The following is a 27,362-nucleotide window of genomic DNA, read 5'->3' as shown; positions in this document are numbered from 1 at the left end:
GACAATTGTCCGAGACTGGAATCGAACCCAGGTCCCTGATGCTTTGAGGCAGCAGTGCTAACCACTGAGTCACCGTGTCATCCGTACATATAGTTTGTTGGCTCTGCAGAATGCCTTGGTCATATTGCTGTCTATGGTAGCTTATTGTGCATAAATTGACTATTATGTTTCCAACATTACAACACTTCAATACAGGGGTCAAAGTAATTTTTCATTGTTAAGGACTATTTTTACATTCTCACTTCCTGTTTTCCGAGATATCACAGTATTTAAATGGTTACAAAATAACAGGCATAACTAACAAATGTTTTCTTTCGTCATAACTTCCACACCAGAACTAAAATTGCTGGGGGGACTCAGCAGATCTGGCAGCATCTGTGGGAAGAAAACAGAGTTAACGTTTTGAGTCTGGTGACTCATTGCACTCAAAACAGTAACTCTGCTTTCTGCTGAGTCTCTCCAGCAATTTCTGTTTTGTTTTTGTTTCAGATCTCCAACATTTGCCATTCTTTCATTATATTACCAACACACTTTTACACACAAAGTTTAAATACGCCTTCCGCAGATGAAGGAGGTCATAGCTATTGCAGTTCAATCACACATGTACAAAATTGGAACATTTTAACCAGGCAGGTTCAACCATATTTATGTCATCTTGGATCTCAGTCTCAGTGTCCATTGCAGTCAGCTCCGCTACTTTATTTCCACAAGTATATTTCCTGAAGTTACACAGCCCTAAACTAAATCTTTCACATTTATTTGCAGGGAGTTCAATGCCTCATGTTTTGAAATGTTCTTGTATTGCAGTTAAGTATTCTGATGTTGAGAGGTTTAAAGCTGTTACCTCTTCTGTGCAGGCTTTCTCTTATCTGTTTCTCCCACCACCCTTGCAATCTCCATACCCACCCAACCTTTCTTCTTCCATCCTTCCTGCCGTCGTCTTCTATCTCCTCCTATATCTTGTGGCTTTCTTCTCTCCACTCTCACCTCATGCAGACTCCTTCTGTGCTCTCCCCAAAACTCCTGCTCTCCTAACCACAACTTTCCCCCCATTGAAGCTTCTTTCTTCATCCAAGATCCCTCTTGCAGTTTCCTTTCCTACTCCACCCATCACCTCTGACTTAGAAGTCTCTTTCAACCTCCTCAAAACCTCTTGTAACATCCTCCTCCTCCTCCCACTTCTGTCCGTCTGCCTCAGGCTGACATTCCAACTGGGACCAGCAAGCAGAATCCTTTGATCCAATAAAAGGCAGCGCCAGCAAAAGGTGTCACCTCACTCTGCCAACTCCCAGCTGCAGCTCTTGGACCTTCAGATCCTCCTCTCTTCCAACAGTTGACTCCACATACTGGCCAAAGATGGCTTTACTCTAGATCCTAGGCTGGTGACCCCTCGATGTCTTAACAGTAATGATATTATTGAATATTATTATTAATAGTGATTAATATTAGTGACTTCCCTAACTGCCCACTGCTCCTCCAGTTACAGACCATTTCCCTCCGAGGTTCAGCACAGGAGAAAAATCAATCTATGACTGGTAGAACAGTTTCTCACAATTTCAATCCTTTTCATTATGGGGTGACTTTCTTGTTGGTTGATCGTGTGAGTGAATTTTCCCAGGAAATTTGGGGACTTTCGAGAGTGTCTCTACCAATCACCCTCATGTATTTTGGGCATCTCTTCAAAAGTTACCTTTTTGGTTATAGAGTGACAGCGGTCATGATGCTGTATTTATTTTTAAATAAATCTATTCAAAAATATGACACATCTTGGGGCAGGTGGAACTTGAACCACATGATCCTTCTGAAAGATGCTGGATGACTGTGAGTGTTTCTTTCTTTCTGAATTATATTATTACTGGTCAATGTCTTTGACTGTTACATGTATGAGATCTGAACTCTTCAAACTTTAATTTTTACAAATATCATATCAGCTTACTTGTTACTTTTTGGTTTTAATCAAACCCCTCTTTTGTTTTTCTTTTTCTGTACCTGATTTGAAATTGAATTCACTCATGCTAATTTACACTCCTGCTTCAGCCTTTTGCTGTTAAATTCACAATCTTTCAATCTGATTGCTGAGAGAAATTAACAGTTGCTTGTTGTGCTCATTCAAGCCCAGATGCACTGTTTTCCTTGATGTGACGTTATCAACTTGTATTTTCAACAACTTAGTGCATGTAAAATCTTAAATTAAAAACACAAGTGGAATCTAATAATGGCAGATGTGTTCCATACCGTGCTGCAGTAAGTCACGGATGATGATCACCCATCTATTAACAATTATAACTGGAAGCCATTGAGTACCAGAGAATTGAAGATGCACAGTTGTTGTGATTTCTATTTGTTTACCAACTAGAAGCGCTCATCAATCTGTAACTGGACTATGCAATAAATACTCCTGTTAGTTTATTCTTATCACTTTATATTCTTCCAGAGATGGAAGACCTACTAATGAAAGAAAATGTGATTGGGTCTTGTTCAGCTTCCATAGTTTTCTTTTCAACAGTTCGAGGATGCCTGGGTCTTTGTGTGATTTTTGCGCTCTGGAAGCTTCAGAAAGAAGTTAGAAAACAGTTTGGCTCAACAGTAGCTTCTCTTTACTGTTGGATCTCAGCAACCCAGTTTCATCTCCTCTTCTATTGTTCAAGAACTCTCCCAAATACAATTGCATTTCCTTTTGGTGAGTGCAGCTCTGAAATTCCTTTTGGTTGTTCTTCTATGGATATAAGGTAATTAGTAAACTGGTTTGCCACTGCAGTAAAGTTTAAAGTTTCTACAGTTTACTAATAAGGTTTGTAAAGTCTATGAGAAAAATGATTCTGAAATGTGCATGTTCTTGACAGAACTTTTATAACATTTATTAAAAATCTTACTAAATAATGAAACAATGTAGTAATGAAATTAAACATACCAAAATAGTTGAATGCATGAATTGAAATGAATGCATGAATTCAAATACTTCTTCTAAAGGCTTAGCAGAAGTGTAAGGGTGAGGGACCAGGCAGTGATATTGAATGCTTATGCCAGAGCAGACTCCATCTTTGGTCTACACCCACAATACAGTATTACATGGAGTTAGATGTTTAATTAAAAATAAACATGTTTAATGGATTGAAGTTCAATACTTTGTCAGAAAAGGAATAACTTACATTTATATGGCATCTTTCACAACCTCAGAACTTTGCAAAGCACTTCATAGATAAATAAGTTTAAGTGTAGTAACTGGGAGAACATATTTAAATGGAGTCATGAACTCATTCATGTTCATAAGAGCCTTAGTTTTAATTTTTTAGATTAGATTACTTATAGTGTGGAAACAGGCCCTTCGGCCCAACAAGTCCACACCGCCCCGCCGAAGCGCAACCCACACATACCCCTACTTCTACCCCTTACCTACACTACGGGCAATTTAGGATGGTCAATTCACCTGACCTGCACATCTTTGGACTGTGGGAGGAAACCGGAGCACCTGGAGGAAACCCACGCAGACACGGGGAGAACGTGCAAACTCCACACAGTCAGTCGCCTGAGGCGGGAAATGAACCCTGGTCTCTGGCGCTGTGAGGCAGCAGTGCTAACCCACTGTGCCACCGTGCCGTCCACAATCAGAATCAGAATTAATGTTTCGTTTGAAAGTCAGAACCTCCAACATCACAGAACCTGCACCAAAATGTCAGCCTAGATTGATTCTTCTAATGCTAAAGTGGGATATGAACCCACAGGTGAAGAGAGTGATACAAATGAACCAAGACTGACTGGTGAAGACAGGCAGAATATGTAAGAATGGAACTGTGTTGGACAAAAATCAAATTGGAAACTTACCTCAAATATTCATATGCAAATATTTTATGTCTGGGGAAAGTTTTTCAAATAAAAATGAAACTTTTTATTGCCGTATTACCTTTATGGGACATATCAGGTTGAAAACTGAATATTTTATCTGTGTTGCAGTCATCTTGGCCTTCACTGCCTGGATGCAACAGAACTATGGCACCTTTATTTGGTTTTCAGCCTTATCCATCATTGTGTTCCGATCTGAGCTTTGCATATTCCTCGGCCTCATGTTGCTGCTATCAATAGTGAATCACCGTATTTCTATTTTCAAAAGTCTGTGTCATGCAGTACCAGCTGGTTTGGTGTGGTTGGGTAAGTAACTTCCTGTTTGTTTCTTGACAACGACTTAAATTTAAATACATATATACAACCAAATAAATATATCCAGTGACATCCAGTGTTTTGATTACAGGTCTGACTGTGTGTGTGGATTCTATATTTTGGAGACGCCTCTTATGGCCTGAGGGAGAGGTACTTTGGTACAATACAGTTTTGAATAAGAGCTCCAACTGGGGATTATCCTTTACATGGTTTTTCAAATCATTTATAGAAGAACTCAAAAACATTCTGAAAAGAAAAGATATTTGTTTTAATTGTGATTTGATTTCACTGAGAACATATTGGGATATGTTGATTGACATACTTCTACGTAATCAGTGATTACTGTGACAATACTAAACAAACTTTACAATTATTTATCTGTTAATGTGGGACTCATCACACAGTGGAGAGAACAAAATGCGTAGATAACACCATAATGACAATATTCTAGCAAAGGAAAAAATCAGAATGAATGAGAGTGATTCCAAAAGTAAACCTGGAAGCATAGTGGTTATGCTGTTGGACTAATGACCTGGAGATATGAGTTCAAATCCCATTATGGTAGCTGTTGAACAGAAAGTTCAGTTAATTGAATAAATCTCAAATGAAGTGACCTTGAAATTAGCAGATTATAATTCAGTTCTGGATGATTGATTACTGTTCACAAATTAAGCTTTGCTTATTGTTCTATACCAGAATGCCAGATATTGAAAGATGGGATTGGCACCTTATCTTTAGAAGTACATATTATCAACACACTTCCAAACCCCACAACTTCAATTTGCTGTTATATTTTGGAGCATAACCGAATCTCCAGTTGATGCTTACTAACTAAATCCTAGAAATACTCAAATACTATACAATTAACTAACCTGGCTTCCAGGTAACTCCAAACCAATATCAATATAGTTTATTCTTACCTTTCAGTTCTTTCAGACTGCTAAAAAGACAAGATAAGAATAAAACGAGATGGATAACTCAATATCACAGCAGTATGGCAATACCAGTCAGAGCTTGTGTGAATACCATCTTAATTATTACTTGTAGATGTTCATTTTCTCCTTATTGCCAGCATTAGGTATAAAGGAAAACTATTATCAGGCCCATGCTTCAAATTTTAATGTTCATTAGTAAATAGAAAGCTATGTGGGCAATATTACTTTCCTATCACCTACACAAGCACTTCATTAAAAGTAATGAGGGCAGGAATTTTACCCATATTCTGAGAGATGTTTATGAAGTTTCTCACATTTTAATGTTCTTTTATAACCTGGAAATTTTCTAATTGCATGCACCTGACGTAGTGTCAACTACTGAAAACAAATTTTAGGAATTGAACATTTAGAGTTTGTGATTTATCATTCAATAAAGTCAGTATACAGAAACGTTTGAGCTATAAATGGAGGATTCCTGACATATGTTTCTAACAAGTGAGATATTGTGCCAGGAACACATTATTATACATTTTATCCCAAAATCTTTATCAGTGTACTAATTGTTGGGTTCTATGATATTCAGAGAAGTGTAAACTATTCAACAAACATCCATTCTGAATTGCTTTGAGATTGATCTTTTCATTTAAAACTTTCATTTTAATTGTGATGCAGGTGGAACTAGTTCATATGATCAGTTAAGCACATAGTCCGTGGGCTGGTTGGATTAGAGGGGGAAGATTAGTGTTCAAAGCAAATATAGTTTCTCTCTTAGAAATTAGTATAGAACAAATCAGGGAAAGCACAGTTACCTTGGTGTAATAGTGACACTTTCAAACCAGGAGTATTTGGTTAGTAATTTAAAGGTTTTTTTTTGAAGTTGTGAAAGTCTAAGCTGTCAATTTTGTAAGAATCAGTTGATGAAGACATTACAATCCATAGAAAGGAACTTCGAAGTATCGGTTAAATCAAACTTAAAAAGCTGATATATCGATAGATTTCTCGCAGTTTGAGCCTCTGTAAGGATAGTTAAAAAGTGCACACTCCTTGATAGTTAATACATGAAAAGTACCATGGGTGATTTGGTGGTGCGAAAAATGCTGTTAAATTGTCTGTCATAACACTTCCAGATGGAAGGAATAAAAAACACTGTGATAAAATGGTAGTGTTCCTACCTTTGAACTAGGAAGTCTGGGTTCACACTGCAAAAATGTGCACTTGTGTCTTTGCATAAATTAATTAGGAAATATCAAAGTATATAGTTATTTCGTGTCTCGGAATTTGATTTAAATCCAGTTCAGACTGGTGTTACAAAGATCTGGCTAGAAACATCCATGAAATAATTCTACTTATTAATGTAAGAAAATATTTTAAAAACAGAGATGAGGGAGATTTTTTACAGTATCAAATTCATAATGTCTCTGACCTGGGAGTATTGGAAACAATTCTCGAAGAAATTTAAGGATTCAATTTTAATTCTGAGTTTGACATTCCCTCACTACTTTTTGTCCAATTGATTGATTTGCCTGCAATGCCACATGTTGGTAGAGTAATTTTTTTTTAAATTTATTGACTTAACAAATTCCAATCTTTTGGCATTTCCTTAACTGAGCATCTATTCAGACATCACCATTTTTCTGGTATTTTTACTCAGTGCTGCCCCGTGCTCTTGGTTGCAGCATATTATTTCTGCCTCTTGGTGCTAGGGACCAGAGGAGTTGGAGGTTTCTGTTCCCCACAGTTGGTTTCATCTTCTTATATTCATTCCTACCTCACAAGGAGTTGCGCTTCATAATCTACACTTTTCCTGTTTTGAATGTAATTGCAGCAATAGGATGTTCGCACATGTAAGTATTAAATGGCATTAAACTTAAAAGATCATTTTTTTGTGTAACTCAAATCGTTTTATAGATGAGGTTGAAGATTTATTCTACAATAAAATTGGTCTTGTTGTACTAGTATTTTTTTTAGAATTGTTATAGCATGTTTCAACATGGGCTTAGAGGTAAATGGATCTGTAGTACTGAATAAGTGTGCAAATTCATTCTTATCATTATTTCCCCTCCAAGTATATTCATTCCTGTCAAAGAAGCAGATATGTGTCCATGTAATCCAATTGGAATGGACTGTGAGATGTACAAAAAAAGAATTGTAAGGATCTCACTTGGGAATATGTATCTTATTCTGAGTCAGATTGATGTTGTATTATTTACATTCTTGTATAACATTACTTTCAGTTTGACAGAGTGCTGTTTTTTAAGATTATAGAAAGGAATGAGACATAAATTTTCTGAACCGAATTGATTATTAAAAACCTACTCTTAGCAGAATAATTGCTTCCATTATGCATGTGAAAAACTGGAAGTATACCATTAATACCTAGAATATTAATGCAAAAGCATGGATTTTAAGTACATTGTGACAAGGATGGTTTCTGGGATGGAATGTATGGGATACAGCATTTAATTCTCTGGTGATGATGATCACTGTTAGCCCTAGAATGTGCAAGGTAAAAACAATAACTGCAGATGCTGAAAACCAAATACTGGATTAGTGGTGCTGGAAGAGCACAGCAGTTCAGGCAGCATCCAAGGAGCAGCGAAATCGATGTTTCGGGCAAAAGCCCTTCATCAGGAATAAAAGGGTAAAAGCCCTTCATCAGGAGTAAAAGCAATTCCTGATGAAGGGCTTTTGCCCGAAACGTCGATTTCGCTGCTCCTTGGATGCTGCCTGAACTGCTGTGCTCTTCCAGCACCACTAATCCTAGAATGTGCAGTCTGGCTTCAGCTTTTCACCCCATGTGTAACAGCTTGGATGAAACTATAGAAAGTTGTACATCTATTTCTAGAGGATTCCCAATTTACATTTCTAACAGGTGGTGTTCTGTGTCAGGAAAGGATAATTGTAAATGACACATGACACTAAATCAAAAGATCATGTTTACATGGATGGGCAAAGAAAGTTGCAAAATGTGAGACTAAGTGTGTGAGCAAAATTGTAGAAGGTACGACTTTGACGTGGGGAAATAAAAGGTTTGGATTTGAGGAGAAAAAAAAGACAAAATAGAGTATTTTATGAATGATTACAGAGTCAGGGTTGTGGGGAAGCAAATGACCATGCATACGAATCAGTAAAAGCTAGTGCGCAAGTACAAAATTAATCAAAAAATGTAAATGTAATGTGGACCTTTCCCTTATACTGGGTAATCAGTGATGCCAAGATACTTCAACTTTGCAGAGCATTGGTGTTGTTTTGTCGAGGATAAATTTTCAATTTTGATCGCCAAATCTTAAGAAATACAAAGTAGTCTTGGATGGTATATGTTGCAGATTAAGTAGAATTATACCAGACCTTAAATCATAAGTGCAGATCAATAAATTTGGCTTTTATCCCCTTAATTTTAGAAAGTTGACGGGTGATCCTATCACGGCATTCAGAATGAACAAATTTGATAAGATAGGTACGAAGGAATAATTGCTACTGTTAGGGAAATGCAAAACAAAATAGCATAAACTTAAAATTAGAGTTAGGCCTTTGAGGGTGAAGTCAGAATTATGCTTACACACAAGATAGAAGAAAGTTGGCATGTGCTGTCCCAAATATCTGTGCATTTAGAAATGTTCAAGACTGAAGTGGATTGAAATCCTCTAAATCAAATTATCGAACGGTATGGAACAAAGGTAGGTAGTTGATGTTTTGAGGTACAGTTTGATCCTAATCTAATTGAAGATTGGAACAGACTTAAGGGCCTGTGCTTATGTGCCTAAATGTAATGAATGGTACAAGCACATTACTAATTATGTATTTTTTTGTTGCACAGAATGATCAATTACTACAAATCCTTACTATATAAGTTAGGATCTGTTGTTGTGATTGCACATCTACTTGGAAATGCTTGCTACACTGGGATGTTACTATATGTATCCCATCACAACTATCCAGGTGGAGTTGCCATGCAAAAACTACATAAGGCTGTGCCTGCAACAACAGGTCTGTTATTCTGCTATTATAACAAATCATGATGTAAGGATGCCCCTTGTAAGTAGATTCAAGAAATGTAGAGTGACTGGAGATTATCTTTACAACTGCATATATATGTTTAGATTTTCAGTACATCCCCAGGTGACCATGGCATATGAACATGTGGTAAGCTTCAATTCATTACATCATTTACATGATTGGTGGACACTGAAGGATATTGAATATCACAGTTATATAAAAAATAATTCTGCAGGAAATGATTTTTGATTAGGATAGGGTGACCATTCAGCATTTATGGTGTCTTCCTTTTGGGAAATGTATGACATTGGAAACCTTTGCAAAACCAGATGTAGGTATGCCATGATGTGGGAAAGAGGGATTCCACTTCATGGGGCATTGGCATCAGTTTTGGAACCGGGGGGATCTGTACTGTTGGGACGGTCTCCACCTGAACCGATCAGGTACCAATGTTCTAGCGAAGAGGATAAATAGGGTGGTCAGTAGGACTTTAAACTTCTGAGTTGGGGGGAAGGGAAAGTGAAAGCGAAAGGGAGTATGGAGTTAAATGGAAAGATAAGCAGCAGGATTGCATATGTGCAGGTGGATTTATACTTGAGGCAGACTGGGAATGCAGCAAAAAGGAAAGATAACTAAGGACATCTTATGACTTCCAATATCTCTAATGATAAGAAAGTTAGCATTAAGGCACTTTACGAATGCTACGAGCATTCAGGTAACAAAGCAGATGAACTAATGGCACAGATCATCGTGAATGATTATGATGTGGTAGGCGTCACAGAGACGTGGTTACAGGGGAGTCAGGACTGGCAGTTAAACATCCAAGGATTTTCAACTTATTGAAAAGACAGGGAGGTGGGCAGAGGGGGCGGAGTTGCCTTGTTAGTTAAGAACAAAATTAAATCAATGGCACTGAATGACATAGCATCGGATGATGTGGAGTCTGTGTGGGTGGAATTGAGGAACCACAAAAGCAAAAAAACCATAATGGGAGTTATGTACAGACCTCCTAACAGTGGTCAGGACCAGGGGCGCAACATGTACCGGGAAATAGAGAAGGCATGTCAGAAAGGCAAGGTCATGATGATCATGGGAGACTTCAATATGCAGGTGGACTGGGTAAATAATGTTGCCAGTGGATCCAAAGAAAGGGAATTCATGGAATGCTTGCAGGATGGCTTTTTGGAACAGATTGTCATGTAGCCCACAAGGGAGCAGGCTATTCTGGACCTAGTGCTATGTAATGAACCAGACTTTATAAAAAATCTTAAAGTAAGGGAACACTTAGGAAGCAGCGATCATAATATGGTTGCGTTCATTCTGCAGTTTGAAAGACAGAAGGCAAAATTGATGTAATGGTGTTATAGTTAAAGGTAATTGTGAGGGCATGAAAGAGGAACTGACGAAAATAGACTGGAAGCAGAGCCTAGCGGGGAAGACAGTAGAGCAAAAATGGCAGGAGTTTGTGGGTATAATTGAGGACACTGTACAGAGGTTCATCCCCAAGAAAAGAAAGATTATCCGGGGAGGGATTAGACAGCCATGGCTGACAAAGGAAGTCAGGAAAAATATTAAAGAAAAAGAGAGATCCTATAAAGTGGCCAAGAGCACTGGGAAATCAGAAGATTGGGAAGGCTACAAAAACAAACAGAGGATAACAAAGAAAGAAATAAGGAAGGAGAGGATCAACTATGAAGGTAGGCTAACCAGTAATATTAGAAATGATAGTAAAAGTTTCTTTCAATACATAAGAAACAAATGACAGGCTAAAGTAGACATTGGGCCACTTCAAACTGATGCTGGAAGCCTAGGGATGGGACATAAGGAAATAGTAGGAGAACTTAATAAGTACTTTCCGTCAGTCTTCACAGTGGAAGACATGGGTAATATCCCAACAATTAAAGGGAGTCAGGGGGCTGCGTTGTGTATGGTTGCCATTACAAAAGAGAAAGCGCTAGAAAAGCTAAAAGGTCTTAAAATTGATAAATCTCCTGGCCCTGATGGGCTACATCCTAGAGTTCTGAGGGAGGTGGCTGAGGAAATAGCAGAGGCGTTGGTTGAGATCTTTCAAAAGTATCTGGAGTCAGGGAAAGTCCCGGATGATTGGAAGATCGCTGTTGTAACCTCCTTGTTCAAGAAAGGATCTAGACAAAAGATGGAAAATTATAAGCCAATTAGCCTAATCTCGGTTGTTGGTAAAATTCTAGAATCCATCATTAAGGATGAGGTTTCTAAATTCTTGGAAGAGCAGGGTCAGACTAGAACAAGTCAACATGGATTTAGTCAGGGGAGGTTGTGCCTGACAAACCTGTTGGAATTCTTTGAAGAGGTGACAAGTAGGTTAGACCAGGGAAACCCAGTGGATGTGGTCTATCTAGACTTCCAAAAGGCCTTTGCTAAGGTGCCACATGGGAGGCTGCTGAGCAAGGTGAGGGCCCATGGTGATCGATGTGAGCTACTGGTATGGATTGAGGATTGGCTGTCTGACAGAAGGCAGAGAGTTGGGATAAAAGGTTCTTTTTTGGAATGGCAGCCGGTGACAAGCGGTGTCCCACAGGGTTCAGTGTTGAGGCCGCAGCTGTTCACGTTATATATCAATGATCTGGATGAAGGGACTGGGGGCATTCTCGTGAAGTTTGCCGATGATGCAAAGTTAGGTGGACAGGCAGGTTGTACTGAGGAAGTGGGGAGGCTGCAGAAGGATCTAGACAGTTTGGGAGAGTGGTCCAGGAAATGGCTGGAATTCATGTGAGCAAATGCGAGGTCTTGCACTTTGGAAAAAAGAATACAAGCATGGACTGCTTTCTAAACGGTGAGAAAATTCGTAAAGTCAAAGTACAAAGGAATCTGGGAGTGCTAGTCGAGGATTCTCTAAAGGTAAACATGCAGATTGTCCGTGATTAAGAAAGCGAATGCAATGTTGTCATTTATCTCAAGAGGGTTGGAATATAAAAGCACCGTTGTGCTGCTGAGACTTTATAAAGCTCTGGTTAGGCCCCATTTGGAGTACTGTGTCCAGATTTGGTCCCCACACCTCAGGAAGGACATACTAGCAGTGGGGCGTGTCCAGCAGAGATTCATACGGATGATCCCTGGAATGGTAGGTCTAACATACGAGGAACAGCTGAGGATCCTGGGATTGTATTCATTGGAGCTTAGAAGATTAAGGGGAGATCTAATTGAAAATTACAAAATAATACATGGCTTGGAAAGGGTGGACGCTAGGGAATTGTTTCCATTAGGCGAGGAGACTAGAACCCATGGACACAGCCTTAGAATTAGATGGGGTAAATTCAGAACAGAAATGCGGAGACATTCCTTCAGCCAGAGAGTGGTGGGCCTGTGGAATTCATTGCCGCAGAGTGCAGTGGAGGCCGGGACGCTAAATGTCTTTAAGGCAGAGATTGATAAATTCTTGATGTCACAAGAATTAAGGGCTACGGGGAGAATGCGGGTGAGTGGAGTTGAAATGCCCATCAGCCATGATTAAATGGCGGAGTGGACTCGATGGGCCGAATGGCCTGCCTTCCACTCCTATGTCTTATGGATGCAAGTTTGACTGTGCTAAGGTTAATATTACAGTTTTAATTCTTACAAATGTAGATTATGTTCTTTACATGCCTGTCACATTTATTTGGTCATACACCTGAACTTTGAATGTTACATGATTCAGTCTGCCAAAGGTGAAATTGTACAATTCAGGTCTTTCCTTCAATACATTATGCAACCTTGACTCAGAACTACAAACTTAGGAATATTTAAGCATTGTGAAAGAAAGAAAGAATTTGGTGGAAATGTTACAATAGTATATGAATTAAAACTACAATTAAGTGCCTCTTTTAAAATAAAAATAGGAAAGGGAGGGAGAATGAGGTGGTAAATCAAGAATGGACAACAAATTGTATTTTTATTGAAATGCTTTTATTTTAGTTATATCAAGTTAATTTTGCAACAATATTACGTGATTATAGTAATCAGGCTAATTCTATGGCACAAGAGTAAAAATTAGCTAGCACAGAACTTTTGAACTCCTTGCCAGTCAAAGAACTGTCATATATTGTCTAAGAATTGCTGTAACAAAAATCTGTAATTACCTCTTCAAAAAGTATTTCTGGCTAAGTTTGCAGACGATACAAATCTAGGTAGATGAACATGTAGCATTCAGGAGGTGGAGACTCTGCAGATGGATTTGGACAGTTTAGGAGAATGGGCAAAGAACTGACGGAGTACAACATTGGAAAGTGTGAGGTCATGCATTTTGGTCGGAAGAATAGAGGCATGGACTATTTTCTAAATAGGGAGAAAAATTCGGAAGTCTGAAATGCAAAGAGACTTGGGAGTTCTAGTCCAAGATTCTCTCAAGGTAAACTTGCAGATAGAGTCAGTAGTTAGCAAGGCAGATGCAATGGTGGCACTTACTTTGAGAGAACTCAAATATAAAAGCAGGGATGTACTTCTATGGCTCTAAAAGGGTCTGGTCATACCACATTTGGAGACTTTTGCGCAGTTTTGGGCCCCATATCTCAGGAAGGCTGTACTGGCCCTGGAACATGTTCAGAGGAAGTTCGTGAGAATGGTTCCAGGAATGAAAAACTTAACATGTGAGGAACGGTTGAGGGTTCTGGGATTATACTCAATGGAGTTTAGAGGATGGGGGGGGATCTCATTGAAACATGCAGAATATTGAATGGCCTGAACAGAGTAAATGTTTCCATTGGTAGAAGATACTAGGACCCAAAGGCATAGCCTTAGAGTAAAGGAAAAACCTTTTTAGAATAGAGATAAGGAGAAACTTCTTCAGCCAGAGAGTGGTAAATCTATGGAATTCATTGCCACAGTAGGCTGTGGAGGCCATGTCATTGGGTACATTTAGGACTGAGATAGATAAGATCTTGAGTATAAGGGCATCAAGGGTTATGGGGAAAATTGGGGAGAATGGGGTTGATAAACTTGTTAGCCATGACTGAATGACAGAGCATACTTAATGGGCTGAATGGCCTAATTTCTGCTCCTACTTTTTCGGGTCTATTTCCATGCTTGTTACTGACAAGAATTAGAGCATGGCAGAGTCAGCAAAGTAAGTTCTAAGTGACTTGTACATGCATACTCCATATCGTTTGATTTGTGATGGAGGATGAGCAACAACATGTACCAGGTCCTCAATTAAATCAATCAAGATACAAATACGATGCAGATATAATAAAACTGTAATAATTTGCTTTTATTGGAAAGCTGAATCACTGAATGGAGTTGCGCAAATTTGCGTATCTGATACATCGGCATCTGCTAGAAAACACCTCAATGTTTATTGTAATGGCTGATCAGATTCTAATTTTGCTCATGAGAGTGAAACACTGAGTAGAATCTAAATAATTTAAAAGCAATAATTTCTTGGAATTGGCCATTATATCACTGGGGATTTGTCATTACATTCAGTTGCAGAAATTAATTTTAGCTTTAGTTTAATTTTGTATATGATATTTAGCAGATGTTTTTGTTTATTTAGTTAAAACCTTATATTTTATTTACGTTTTCTTATTTATTGTTTAGCATTAGTGGCTGCTACTATTTGTTTGCATGCATACATGAGCTAGTATTCAAGGTAATTTCCTTTGGATTCCAAAGGTTTCATGGGGAGTTTACTGACAATTGATTTGTTGTTGTCTTATGACACCATCATTCTGAGGCTGGCCAGAATCCAGAGTAGTCAGATGTAATTTTCCTTCTTTTCTTTGGCTGAGAGAGTAAGAAATATATCAGGTGCTTGTTATGGTAAGTAATTTATAATCTTAGTAAAGTATCAACTGTATGAATTGCAGATTGAAAATTTGCAAGGCTCCAAGGAAATATCTTCAGTTGAATGTATGTAAGAAGTCTTATTTGATCAATACTAATTGCAGCTACCATTTCATGATCTATGATGGTGTAATTATTAACTTTACTTTTTGAATAGTTGAAGTTTCATAATTCAAAGTTCATTCAAACCATGCTGACAACTTTAGTTATGAATTTTACATGCGGTTATATTCATGGTCTCTAAAACTACAGATGCCTGGACAGACACCGGCATCCATTTTTCAAATATTATTCTATAATTTAACTGCAGCCACTCCACCACCACACAGAACTCAAAAATGAAACTAAGTCCTTCTTTTCTTAACACACATGATATAGGAACACAAATCAAAGCATACCTGATTCTGTCAGGGTTAGAATCCAAGTTTCCAAAAAAAAAGTCATCAAGCTTCACAATGCTTAATAAGAGTTATGAAATAACTTTCAGATGAATATGTTAGACGATTTTCTTAGTTTCACTGTCAACTACATTGTTTCTTCTAGATGTTTCAGTGCACATTGATGTTGCTTCTGCACAAACTGGTGTTACCCGATTCCTTGAACTCAATCCAAATTGGTGGTAAGTTAGTCCCTAATGAATATTCAATGTTTTTCATACTTACTGTAAATTCTACTGAAAAGAGGCTTTTTCTTGCTTCGAAGAATCTCATTCAAGTTACATTTATTGTCCCCTCCATTCTTTAGTTGTTTGGTTCCTCTGCATTTCGTTCCATTTCTTTCTGAATTCTGTTTTGTCAGTTTTCTTTATATTTAATGAAGTATTATTAACAATTATCAATGATTGGAAAAATATGTAACACTAATTCCTATACCATAATCAGTAAACATTTGAGTACTGCAAATAAAACAATACTTTTCAATAGGAAATTTAAGTTTCAAATTGTGCATGGCAGCTGGCATCAGTTTCTGTAATTTTTTGTGTTCTGCTGGAAATGTTTTAATCAAAGAGTTTATATAGAAATAAGAGTGGGAGTTTCAGACCCTCAAACCTGTTTCACAATTAAGTTCAATCACAGCTGATTTAAATCTTACTTTCATATGGATTCCATAATCTTTAATTCCTATGATATTAAAAAAATCAGTCTCTTTTGAGATTTTCATTAATGTTGCCACAGCTTTTTAGGACATAGTTAGAGATTTCCACAACTGTATAAAGAAGTTACATTCCTATACCACTCTCTGGTCAAGCTAGAGTTGCAAGGATATCTCCCCTTGTCTGGACGTACCCAACAAAATATTTGTAGACTTTCAACAAGGATTGCTTGTTAACTATGCACATGTGAATGTACACATATCAAGTGAAGGAAGGTTAGCATCTGCTTGTGATGCTTTCTACACTCCTTTAGTTAGGCCTGTATGTGCATACACAACATGTGCCTAGTCAAGTCAACAACTAAACCATACTCGAGCATTAACAATTTCCTATGGAAGTGGTAATCTTTGAAGACAAAAAATTGCCAAAGAAACTTAGAGAATCCTAAGAGGAGAAAAAGAATGACACTGGCAAGAAAAGTGACTGTGAAGTGGGAAATTAAAAGCATAATCATTCCTACAAATACTGGAAATTGTTTTGACATTTATCGCTAAACATAGAGATTCAATGGCCTTTGGGAATTCATTTAAAATCTAATGATGGAGAAGCCCTTAGGTTCCTGTTGATAATTGCTCATAAAAACACTGTTAAGTTAGTTTGGAATTAAGACTAGATCAAAAGGAAGAGAATAAACTGAAATACTTTAGTTAAGAGAGAGAGAGAGAGAGAGATGTTTGTCATTGAGACTGCACCAAGATACAGTAAGTTATGTCAATGAGAGTATGCTTACAAAGAGATATGTGCCAATGGACATGAGTGTGGAGAAGTCTGAGGTCATCCACTTGAACTTAAACAAAATAAATGGAAATATTTATTAATGCAGAGAAGTCTATGATGTGTAGAGGAGTAAAGGGATTTATATGCGTTCTCATTTGCACAGCTCAAGAAAAGCATTCCATTTTGGTACAAAAAGTAACCAAAATAGAACGTTAGCTATTTATTTCAAAGGGATTGGAATGCAGGAAGGGAGCTATGCTTAAGTGATACAGAAAACACTTTTTTAGAGCACAAAGACAGTGCTACTTTCTGAGACTGTAGATTGTGAAGGAGCAAAGATAGCCTTTAGTAGAGTGTTATGCTCTTCCTGTGTGGGAGTTTATTAGGAGTTTCCATATTACTGATGATTATGTCTGCAGGAAGTGTCTTTGGTTGTTAATCCTACCAGATCATGTGGATCGGTTGGAGTGGCAATTAGAGGCAATAAGGAATTTACAGGAACTAGGGGGTGTGATGGATGGCAGTAATCGGAAGGGAGAAAAGCCGCAGATACAGTCAGGTAGATAGGTTAACTCCACGAAAAGTAGGAGGGGTAGACAGGCAGTGCAGGAGTCTTCTGTGGCTATCCACATTTAAGTAATCACTTTTGGAAAATATAGGAGGTGATAGACTCTCAGGGAATGTAGCACGAACAGCCAAGTTTCTGGTATCAAAACTAGCTTTAATGTAATGAGGGGTACGTCGGATTGCAAGCAGTTAGTTGTGATAGGGGACTCTCTACTCAGAGGCACAGAGACGTTTGTGCAGCCAGCAGCAAAAAATCAGAATGGTGTGTTGCCTCCCTGCTGCCAGGTTCAAGGATATCTCAGAGGGTTCAGAATGTTCTCAAAGGAGAGAGGGACCAGCGGGAGGTAATTGTACACATTGGAGCTAACGACATAGGAAAGGAAAAGGTTGAGATTCTTAAGGGAAAATATAGAAAGTTAGGCAGGAATTTAAAAAGGTCCTTAAGGATAGTAATTTCTGGATTACTCTCAGTAATTGGGCCCAGGGACATAGTGAGGAAAGAGATCTATCTGAGACAGGTACAGTTGGAAAAGGGAGCGAGTCAAACAGAAGGGGCAGGCAGGAACAAGCAGAGAACAAAATAGGACTAATAAATTAAACTGCTTTGATTTCAATGCAAGATGCCTAACAGGGAAGGTAGATGAACCCAGGGCATGGTTAGGAACATGGGACGGCAATATCATGGCAATTACAGAAACATGACTCAGGGATGGACAGGACTAATAGCTTGATTTTCCAGAACACAAATGCTATAAGAAGGGCGGCGGGGTGGGGGGGGTGGTGCAATAGAGGAGGGAGATTGGCGTTTTTGATAAGGGATAGCATTTCTGCTTAGGCAGGATATTCCTGGGAATACGTCCAGGGAAGTTATTTGGGTAGAACTGAGAAATAAGAAAGGGATGATCACCTTATTAGGATTGTATTATAGACCCCCTAATAGTCAGCGGGAAATTGAGAAACAAATTTGTAAGGAGATTTCAGATTTCAGGAGGTTCAGAATAATAGGGTGGTTATGGTAAGGGGTTTTAACTTTCCAAATATAGACTGGGACTGCCATAGTATTAAGGGTTTAGATGGAGAGGAATTTGTGAAGTGTGTACAAGAAACTTTTCTGGTTCAGTATGTGGATGTATCTACGAGAGAAAGTGCAAAGTTTGACCTACTCTTGGAAAATAAGGCAGGGCAGGTGACTGTGGTGTCAGTGGGGGAGCACTTTGGGACCAGCGACCATAATTCTCTTAATTTTAAAATAGTGATGGAAAGGGATAGACCAGATCTAACAGCTGAATTGGAGAAAGGCTAATTTTGACTGAATTAGGCAAGAACTTTCAAAAGCTGATTGGGGGCAGGTAAAGGGATGGGCTGGAAAATGGAAATCTTCAGAAATGAGATAACTATAGAGTCCAGAGACAGTATATTCCTATTAGAGTGAAAGGAAAGGCTGGTAGGTATAGGGAATGCTGGATGACTAGAAAATTTAAGGTTTTGGTTAAGAAAAAGAAGGAAGCACATGTCAGGTACAGACAGCAGAGATCTAGTAAATCCTTAGAGTATAAAGGCAGTAGGAGTATACTTAAGAGGGAAATCAGGAGGGCAAAAAGGGGATATGAGATATCTTTTGCCACATAGGGTTAAGGAGAGTCCAAAGGGTTTTTATAAATACATTAAGGACAAAAGAGTAAATAGGTAGAGAATATAGCCCCTCGAAGGCTGTCTTGCTGATCTATGTGTGGAGCGGCAGAAGATGGGAGAGATACCAAATGAGTATTTTGCATCAGTATTTACAGTAGAGAAGGACATGGAAGATATGGAATGTGGGGAAATAGATGGTGACATCTTGAAAAATGTCCATATTACAGAGGAGGTGATGCTGGATGTCTTGAAATACATAAAAGTGGATAAATTCCCAGGACCTAATGAATTGTACCCTAAACCCCTGTGGGAAGCTAGGGAAGTGATTGCTGGGCCCCTTGCTGAGATATTTCTATCTGATAGTCACAGGTGAGGTGCCGGAACACTGGAGTTTGGCTAACATCGTGCCATTACTTAAGAAAGGTGGTAAGGAAAAACCAGAGAACTATAGACCAATCAGCCTGATGTAGGTGGTGGGCAAGTTGTTGGAGGGAATCCTGAGTACAGGATGTACATGTATTTGGAAAGGCAAGGACTGATTAGGGATAGTCAGTATGGGTTTGTGTGTGAGAAATCATGTCTCACGAACATGAGTGAGTTTTTTGAAGAAGTAACAAAGTGGATTGATGAGGGCAGAGCAGTAGACGTGATTTATTTGGACTTCAGTAAGGTATTCAACAAGACTGGTTAGCAAGGTTAGATCTCATGGAATGCATGGAAATCTAGCCATTTGGACAGAAAGCTGGCTTGAAGGTAGAAGACAGAGGGTGGTGTGGAAGGTTGCTTTTCAGACTGGAGGCCTGTGACCAGTGGAGTGCCATAAGGATCGGTGCTGGATCCACTACTTTTCGTCATTTATATAAAAGATTTGGATGTGAACTTAGGAGATATAGTTAGTAAGTTTGCAGATGACACCAAAATTGGACAGCAAAGCAGGTTACCTCAGAGTACAATGGGACCTTGATCAGATGGGCCAATAGGCTGAGGAGTGGCAGATGGAGTTTACATTTTCATAAATGTGAGGTGCTGCATTTTGGAAAAGCAAATCAGAGCAGGACTTACACACTTAATGGTAAGGTCCTGGGGAATGTTGCTGAACAAAGAGACCTTGGAGTGCATGTTCATTGTTTCTTCAAAGTAGAGTCGCAGATAGATATGATAATGAAGGCAGCATTTTTAATATTTTCCTTTATTGGTCAGAGCATTGAGTATAAGAGTTGGGAGGTCATTTCATGGCTGTACAGGACAATGGTTTGGCCACTTTTTTGGAATATTGCTTGCAATTCTTGTCTCTTTCCTATCTGAAGGATGACATGAAACTTGAAAGGGTTCAGAAAAGATTTACAAGGATGTTGGCAGGGTTGGAGACTGGAGCTGTAGGGAGAGACTGAATGGCGGGGTGGTTTGCCCTGGAGTGTCGGAGGCTGAGGGGTGACCTTATAGAGGTTTATAAAATCATGAGGGGCATGAATAGTATAAATATTCAAGGTCTTTTCCTTGGGGTGGGGCAGTCCAGAACTAGAGCACATAGGGTTAGAGTAAGAGGGGAAAAGGGACCTAAGGGCAACTTTTTCACACAGAGGGTGATGCGTGTCTGGAATGAGCTGCCAGAGGAAGTGGTGAAAGCTGGTCCAGTTATAGCATTTAGAAGGCATCTGGATGAGTGTATGAATAGGAAGGGCTCAGAGAGATATGGACCAAGCGCTGGCAAATGGGACTAGATTAGAATAGGATATTTGGTTGGCATGGACAAGTTGGACCAAAGGGTTTGTTTCTATGCTGTACATCTCTATTAGTCTAAACTTGGTCAGAATATTATTAGGTACTACTTTTCAGGCAAGAGTTACTGTGCTTGGATGGAGTACAGCACCAAATTACCAGAATGATACTAGATATGAAAGAATTAAATTATGAAGAGAGGATGTAAGAAAACTTGGTTTTTATTATTTCCTATTCCTAGATTATATCTCCCCGAGATTCTAAATTTGAGGAAATAGAAGAAAGGGTACAAAGGAATAATTTTCACCTGCAGGATGAATAAAAACAAACTGACATCCTTAAAATCAGAGCTAAGTAATTGCATGAAGTGGGAAATTGCATTTCTTTCACACAGAATAAAGGAAAAGGTTAAATAATTCTTCCTTTTTAATAACGTAGTAGAAGCAGAATTCAAAACTTTTTAAGGGTAATAGATTAATTTTGAAAGGAAATTTGTGAATAATGGGACTGTGATCTGGCATAAGTGAAAGAGGTAAATTAGGCTCCATTTCTGCTTGAACATTGTATGAGCAACTTTTCACCTTTTGGAAGTCATGGAGATGTACAGCACAGAAACAGACCCTTTGGTCAAACTCATCAATGCCAACCAGGTATCCTAACCTGATCTAGTCCTATTTGCTCATATCCCTGTACACCCTTTCTTTTCATATACCCATCCACATGCCTTTTATCACCCTCTGCATGAAAACTTTGCCCCTTTAGGTCTCTTTTATATCTTTCCCATCTCACCCTCAACCTATGCCCCCTAGTTCTGGACTTCCCCCACCCCAGGGAAAATACTTTGTCTATTTATCCTATCCATTCCCCTCATGATTTTATAAACCTCTATAAGGTCACCTCCCAGCCTCCGATACTACAGCCCCAGCCTATTCAGCCTCTCCCTTTAGCTCAAACCCTCCAACCCTGGTAACATCCTTGTAAATCTTTTCTGAACCCTTTCAAGTTTCACAACATCTTTCTGATAGGAAGGAGACCAGAATTGCACGCAATATCCCAAAAGTGGCCAAACCAATGTCCTGTACAGCCACTATATGATTTCCCAACTCCTATACTCAATGCTCTGACCAATAAAGGAAAGCATACGAAACGCCACCTTCATTAATCTATCTACCTGCGACTCTACTTTCAAGGAATTACGAACCTGCACTCCAAGGTCTCTTTGTTCAGCAACATTCCCTAGGACCTTACCACTAAGTGTGTAAGTCCTGCTGCAATTTGCTTTTCCTAAATGCAGCACCCGGCATTTATCCAAATGAATCTATGTAAGATTCTGTAAATCCATTTTTAAGATTAGAATCAGTCTGACCATTGTGGCCCAGACAGTCTCACACAGGGAGGCTCACACCTTCAGTACATTGTCTGGGCCAACATGACACCAATTGTTAAAGTTCACTTGAGAATGTAACTTTTAAAAATGTTTTGCGATTTCCAAATGAAAGAACTGAAACCAACATGGTCATTCTAACAGATGAGAGACTTAACAAACAATCCAGCTCTTTTTCAATATATAATTCCAGTTACATCACACTGTAAACTTTTGCTATAAATTCTGTATCTTATAACCTTATATTCCACAACCACCTGATGAAGGAGCAGTGCTCCAAAAGCTAATGCTTCCAATTAAATCTGTTGGACTATACCCTGGTGTTGTGTGATTTTTAACATTAAAATTAAACTCCAACTGCCATTTCTCAGCCCATTAGCCCATCTGATCAAAATCCCATTGTACTCTGAAGTAGCCTTCTTTGCTGTCCACTACACTTCCAATTTTGGTGTCATCTGCAAACTTACTAACTATGCCTGCTATGTTCACATCCAAATCATTTATGTTAGTGACGAAAAGTAGTGAACCCAACACTGATGCTTGTGGCATACCATTGGTCACAGGCCTCCAGTCTGAAAAGCAACCCTCCACCATCACCCTCTGTCTTCTACCTTCGAGCGAGTTTTGTATCCACATGGCTAGTTCTCCTTGTATTCCATGAGATCTAATCTTGCTAACCAGTCTGTCATGGGGAACCTTGTCAAACACCTTACTGAAGCCATATAAATCACGTCCACCACTCTGCCCTCTTCAAAAAGCTCAATCAAGTTTGTGAGGCATGATTTCCCATGCACAAAGCAATGCTGATTATCTCCAATCAGTCCTTGCCTTTCCAAAAAATGTGTAAATCCTGTCTCTCAGGATTCCCTGCAACAACTTGTCCACCACTAATATCAGACTCACCGGACTATAGTTCCCTGGCTTTTCCTTACCAACTTTCTTAAATAGTGGCACCACATTAGCCAACCTCCAGTTTTCCAGCACCTCCCCTGTGACTATTGTTGATACAAATATCTCAGCAAGGGGCCCAGCAATTGTTTCCCAAGCTTTCCACGTAGGGCGGCACGGTGGCTCAGTGGTTAGCAATTCTGCCTCACAGCACCAGGGTCCCAGGTTCGATTCCATCCTCGGGTGACTGTGTGGAGTTTGCACATTCTCCCCGTGTCTGCGTGGGTTTCCTCCGGGTGCTCCGGTTTCCTCCCACAATCACAAAGATGTGTAGATCAGGTAAATTGACCACGCTAAATTGCCCACTAGTGTTAGTGTTAGCAGGGAAATGGTTCTGGGTGGGATACTCTTCGGAGGGCTGGTGTGGACTGGTTGGGGCGAAGGACCTGTTTCCACACTGTAAGGAATCTAATCTATTAGAGTACACCTAATCAGGTCCTGGGGATTTATCCACTTGTATCCGTTTCCAGTAAAATGTTCGTTGTGGAATGGCCTCCTGATGTTCATTCCATCCAATTTTGAAGATAATGGAAAGGGAAAATTGAGTGACTGTACATCTGGATGATCCATAACTGCCTATTTACCACATGCACTAGAGTTTTGTGATTCAGAATGTAAGTTGTAAACAGTATGATATTTACATATCAAAGTACCTCTGATTAACAGAATCTGTGATATTTGAAATTATGTAAGAATTCTGTGACAGCCACTTTTTTAAATAGGGTATAACTGACTTTGTCCACAAAAGAGAAAACTTGTCCACAACTGAAAAATTATAAATTTGTGTTTTTCAGCATTAAGGAAATTCAAGAAATGTGGCTTAAATGTGTTTTAGTATGAAAAGATTCATCACTTTCATTTTCCCCCCTTTTGATATACAGGTATGATAAGAGGGAAGATCTTAAGCCAGGAAATGTTGGAAGTTTTGCACATACTCATTACCTAATGGAAATGAACCCAATATATATATCACAGTACAGAAACACTCACAGGATAATGTTTAATATTTCTGGTTTTAATGGGATTGGATTTAACTTATCTCAACTACCTCTACTTTATATTAAAACTGAGATAAAATTAGTTATATTAGAAAAAATATACACATATCACGAGAGTATGAGAAAAGGATGAAAAGTACCCAGATTTTCTAACATTCTTTAATAAGACTTACAGACAATGTACTGCTGGTTTTCATTTATTCAAGAATCTGTCTGCTTTGAGTGCTTTGAATTTGCTGTGCTGAGTGGATGCTTATGAAATAAAACAAAATTGACAAGAGTTTGCTGTTGAACTTATGGCAAGTTAGAAAACATGATGTCATCTAATTTGTTCATATACTTCTGTTTTTACTTAATTTCTAGTGTCCAGTTGCCCCTCTTTTTATTTTAAGATCCGCCTCATATCTTCCTTTGTTTAAATGTAAAACTATGTGATAAGAAACCTGCTTCTATCTTTACCAGTCCATACTTTTCCATCTATTGAATGGGTAGAAATTAGAAGCTGATAGGTTAAGGAATGGAATTTTAATTTGTTTTTCTAAATGTCAGCATTTACTACACCGCATAACTTCATGATAGTTATTCATTGGCTGTGGTTAGGCGACTTTTGGAATATTGTGTGCAATTCTGGTCTGCCTCCGATAGGAACAATGTTGTGAAACTTGAAAAGGTTCATAAAAGATTTACAAGGATATTACCAGGATTTGAGCTATAGGGAGAGGCTGAATAGGCTTGGACTGTTTTCCCTAGATTGACAGAGGCAGAGGGGTGACCTTTATAGAGGTTCAATAAAGTCATTAGGGGCGATGATAGGGTGAATGGACAAGATCTTTTCCCTGGATTCAGGGAGTCCAGAATTAGGGGGCATAGGATTAGGCTGAGAGCGGAGAGATTTAAAAGGGACCTAAAGGTCAACTTCTTCATTGCAAAGGATGGTACTGAATGGAATGAGCTGCCAGAGGAAGTGGGAGAAGCTGGTACAATTACAACATTTAAAAGGCATCTGGATCAGTACATGAATAGGAAGGGTTTAGAAGGATATGGGCCAAGTGCTGGCAAATGTGACTAGATTAATTTAGGGTATCTGGTTGGCATAGACAAGTTGGATCAAAGGGTCTGCTTCCGTGATGTACGTTTCTATGATACTATGACTAAGTAGTTTTGCATATAATAGTAGTATGATTTGTTTACAATCAAGTAAAGGGTGTTGGATCACTTAACACAATAAAAATGTTCAGTATAGCTATCTGAAGTAATAGGAATTTTTCAAGTAGTTTGAGTCCTTTAGAACCAAATAAATTGGACCAACTTGATTATTTCATCTGTTCTTAAAGCTTGTTAAATCTTAGACTGAAACTAGAAGATAGTGGAGCATAGATTTAGGTTGCAAAATCTGGTCTCAATCTCTGACAGTTTATTCCTATTTGAGGTTAGATATTCCTTATCCATTGTATTCTTCTGTCTTTAAATTTTGAAAGATTGGAGTTTGAAAAAGCCTTATTTCAGTCCTGGGTGAATTCTAAATCAAAATATTGTTATCCTTAGTAACTTGATATATGGGAACATATGCAACTCTAAAGCCACCATCAAATGCACCAAAGACATGCATGAATAAATGTAATTTTTTTTCTATAAAGACAACTTGGCTTATTAGAATGTACAGTTCATAATTCTGATCTCAACGACCATTAATTTATGGCTCTATTCATGTTCATGCTACTATCTACTGCAGTTAACTTTACAATATTCTTAGTATTATAAAGGTTTATTACTTATTATTTGTCTAAATCTGAGACAGTATGATTTCTTTCACAGGAACAAAAGCATGTTACTTTGACAATCTACATGTGTAATCATTTTTGTCTCTGAGCCACTGAAATGGAAATCAGTCACTGTCGATTCACTATAATATCTCAAAATCATGGAAAATAGTATTGAGGGTCCAATTTTTAAAAGGCTTTTCTACAGATTTTTTTATTGTTGTGAATCAGACTTAGTTTTCTTGAAAATAGACCAAGTCTCCTGGAGAGAACAGGTTATAATCCACTGTGCATTTGACATTGCATCCATGAAAATTCATATTTTTGCATTCATAAATATACAATTGTGGAATTGATTATAATGCTATTTATTTTAAATGGGCTTTCAATTGAATTTCCTTTTGAAAGATTGTTATTTACATTTGGATTGTATCTAGTGTAACAAGATTATTAAAGTTGACTTATTTGTTCGATTGTAGCAATTAACTCATCAATCCTAATTGATGAATTCCACAACTCATTAGTTCTGTAACTTCCTCTGAAGCTGCTTTAACACCTTACCTATGATTGAGCAGAGCGGGGAGGTAAGATCATTGAGTTCATCATTCTTAAGTGTTCATAATATCATCAACTAGATTAGATTACTTACAGTGTGGAAACAGGCCCTTCGGCCCAATAAGTCCACACCGCACCCACCGAAGCGCAACCCACCCATACCCCTACATCTACCCCCATCTACCCCTTACCTAACACTACGGGCAATTTAGCTAATACAACTATGTATTAACTATGCTAATACAAAACAAATATTTGAATAAGTTATCAAATGCTTAGTGAAAAATGTTTGAGATTAGACAGTTTGATAGTTGAGGAAGCAGATACTGAATGTGAATTCTAAGAAACTTCAGGCAGGTCCAATAATGGTGGGGTGAGTACCTAAGTGGTCAGAGTTGAGGAGGGAAAAGTTAGGGAGGGAGAAAGACATGATGAGATACAAATAAGTGGATAAGAAGTCTATATCTTTGGGGTGTTGGAAGACAATGCAGGCTAATAAGGGTAAATACATTCATAAATTTGGATGACCTGAAGTTCACTAAGGATATGGCATCAGTCAACTAATGAATCGTCAGGCGATTGTGGGAACCAGTAATTCAGTGCAAAAGACAAAGCTAAAGCATGAATCACTTTACTGTTGCAAGATCAAAATCCTTGAACTCCCTTCCTAGCAGCAATGGATGGACCTGCACAATATAGGCTGCAGTAGTTAAAGAAAGTGGCATGCCACCATATTCAAAGACAAGTGATAAACAGGACTGAAGGATTTCAGAAAGAAATTAGAGGGAGAGACTTTAGGGCGAGGAAGATTGGGATAGAAGAAAGATTTGATTTTGTGGAAGAGTAAGTAGGAGAACCAACTTCTTGATCTAGAATTCACTGATCATTTTCGCTCTTCAAGATGAAGGAAGAATTGTTAAGCTTGGCACTGGAGAGTTCCGGAGCAGTGAGTGATTGTTACAAAGCAGACTGAGGCCTGATACCATTAATGTAATGCCAATAAGAGCTGGTATTGCGTAGCTATGTGCCAGATACTCTTGATTCTGA

The 27,362-nt window shown here is 38.5% G+C and overlaps 1 protein-coding gene across 1 annotated transcript in view; it reads left to right on the top strand.

Annotated features, from left to right (window-relative positions):
• alg12 (ALG12 alpha-1,6-mannosyltransferase) overlaps positions 1 to 26,230 on the top strand; it is a 31,279-nt gene extending 5,049 nt beyond the window's left edge. The window contains exons 3-9 of the mRNA XM_072562580.1: positions 2,507 to 2,680; positions 3,952 to 4,146; positions 4,247 to 4,350; positions 6,711 to 6,934; positions 8,908 to 9,077; positions 15,426 to 15,501; positions 23,884 to 26,230. Of these exons, the coding sequence (XP_072418681.1) occupies positions 2,507 to 2,680; positions 3,952 to 4,146; positions 4,247 to 4,350; positions 6,711 to 6,934; positions 8,908 to 9,077; positions 15,426 to 15,501; positions 23,884 to 24,133 (1,193 nt within the window). The 3' untranslated portion in view covers positions 24,134 to 26,230. The remainder of the gene's footprint in view (positions 1 to 2,506; positions 2,681 to 3,951; positions 4,147 to 4,246; positions 4,351 to 6,710; positions 6,935 to 8,907; positions 9,078 to 15,425; positions 15,502 to 23,883) is intronic.
• Positions 26,231 to 27,362: the final 1,132 nt, after the last annotated feature.

Source organism: Chiloscyllium punctatum, chromosome 44 (assembly GCF_047496795.1).
Source record: "Chiloscyllium punctatum isolate Juve2018m chromosome 44, sChiPun1.3, whole genome shotgun sequence".
In the NCBI taxonomy this organism is placed as follows: Eukaryota; Metazoa; Chordata; class Chondrichthyes; order Orectolobiformes; family Hemiscylliidae; genus Chiloscyllium; species Chiloscyllium punctatum.
This window is presented reverse-complemented; position numbering and strand designations above follow the sequence as displayed.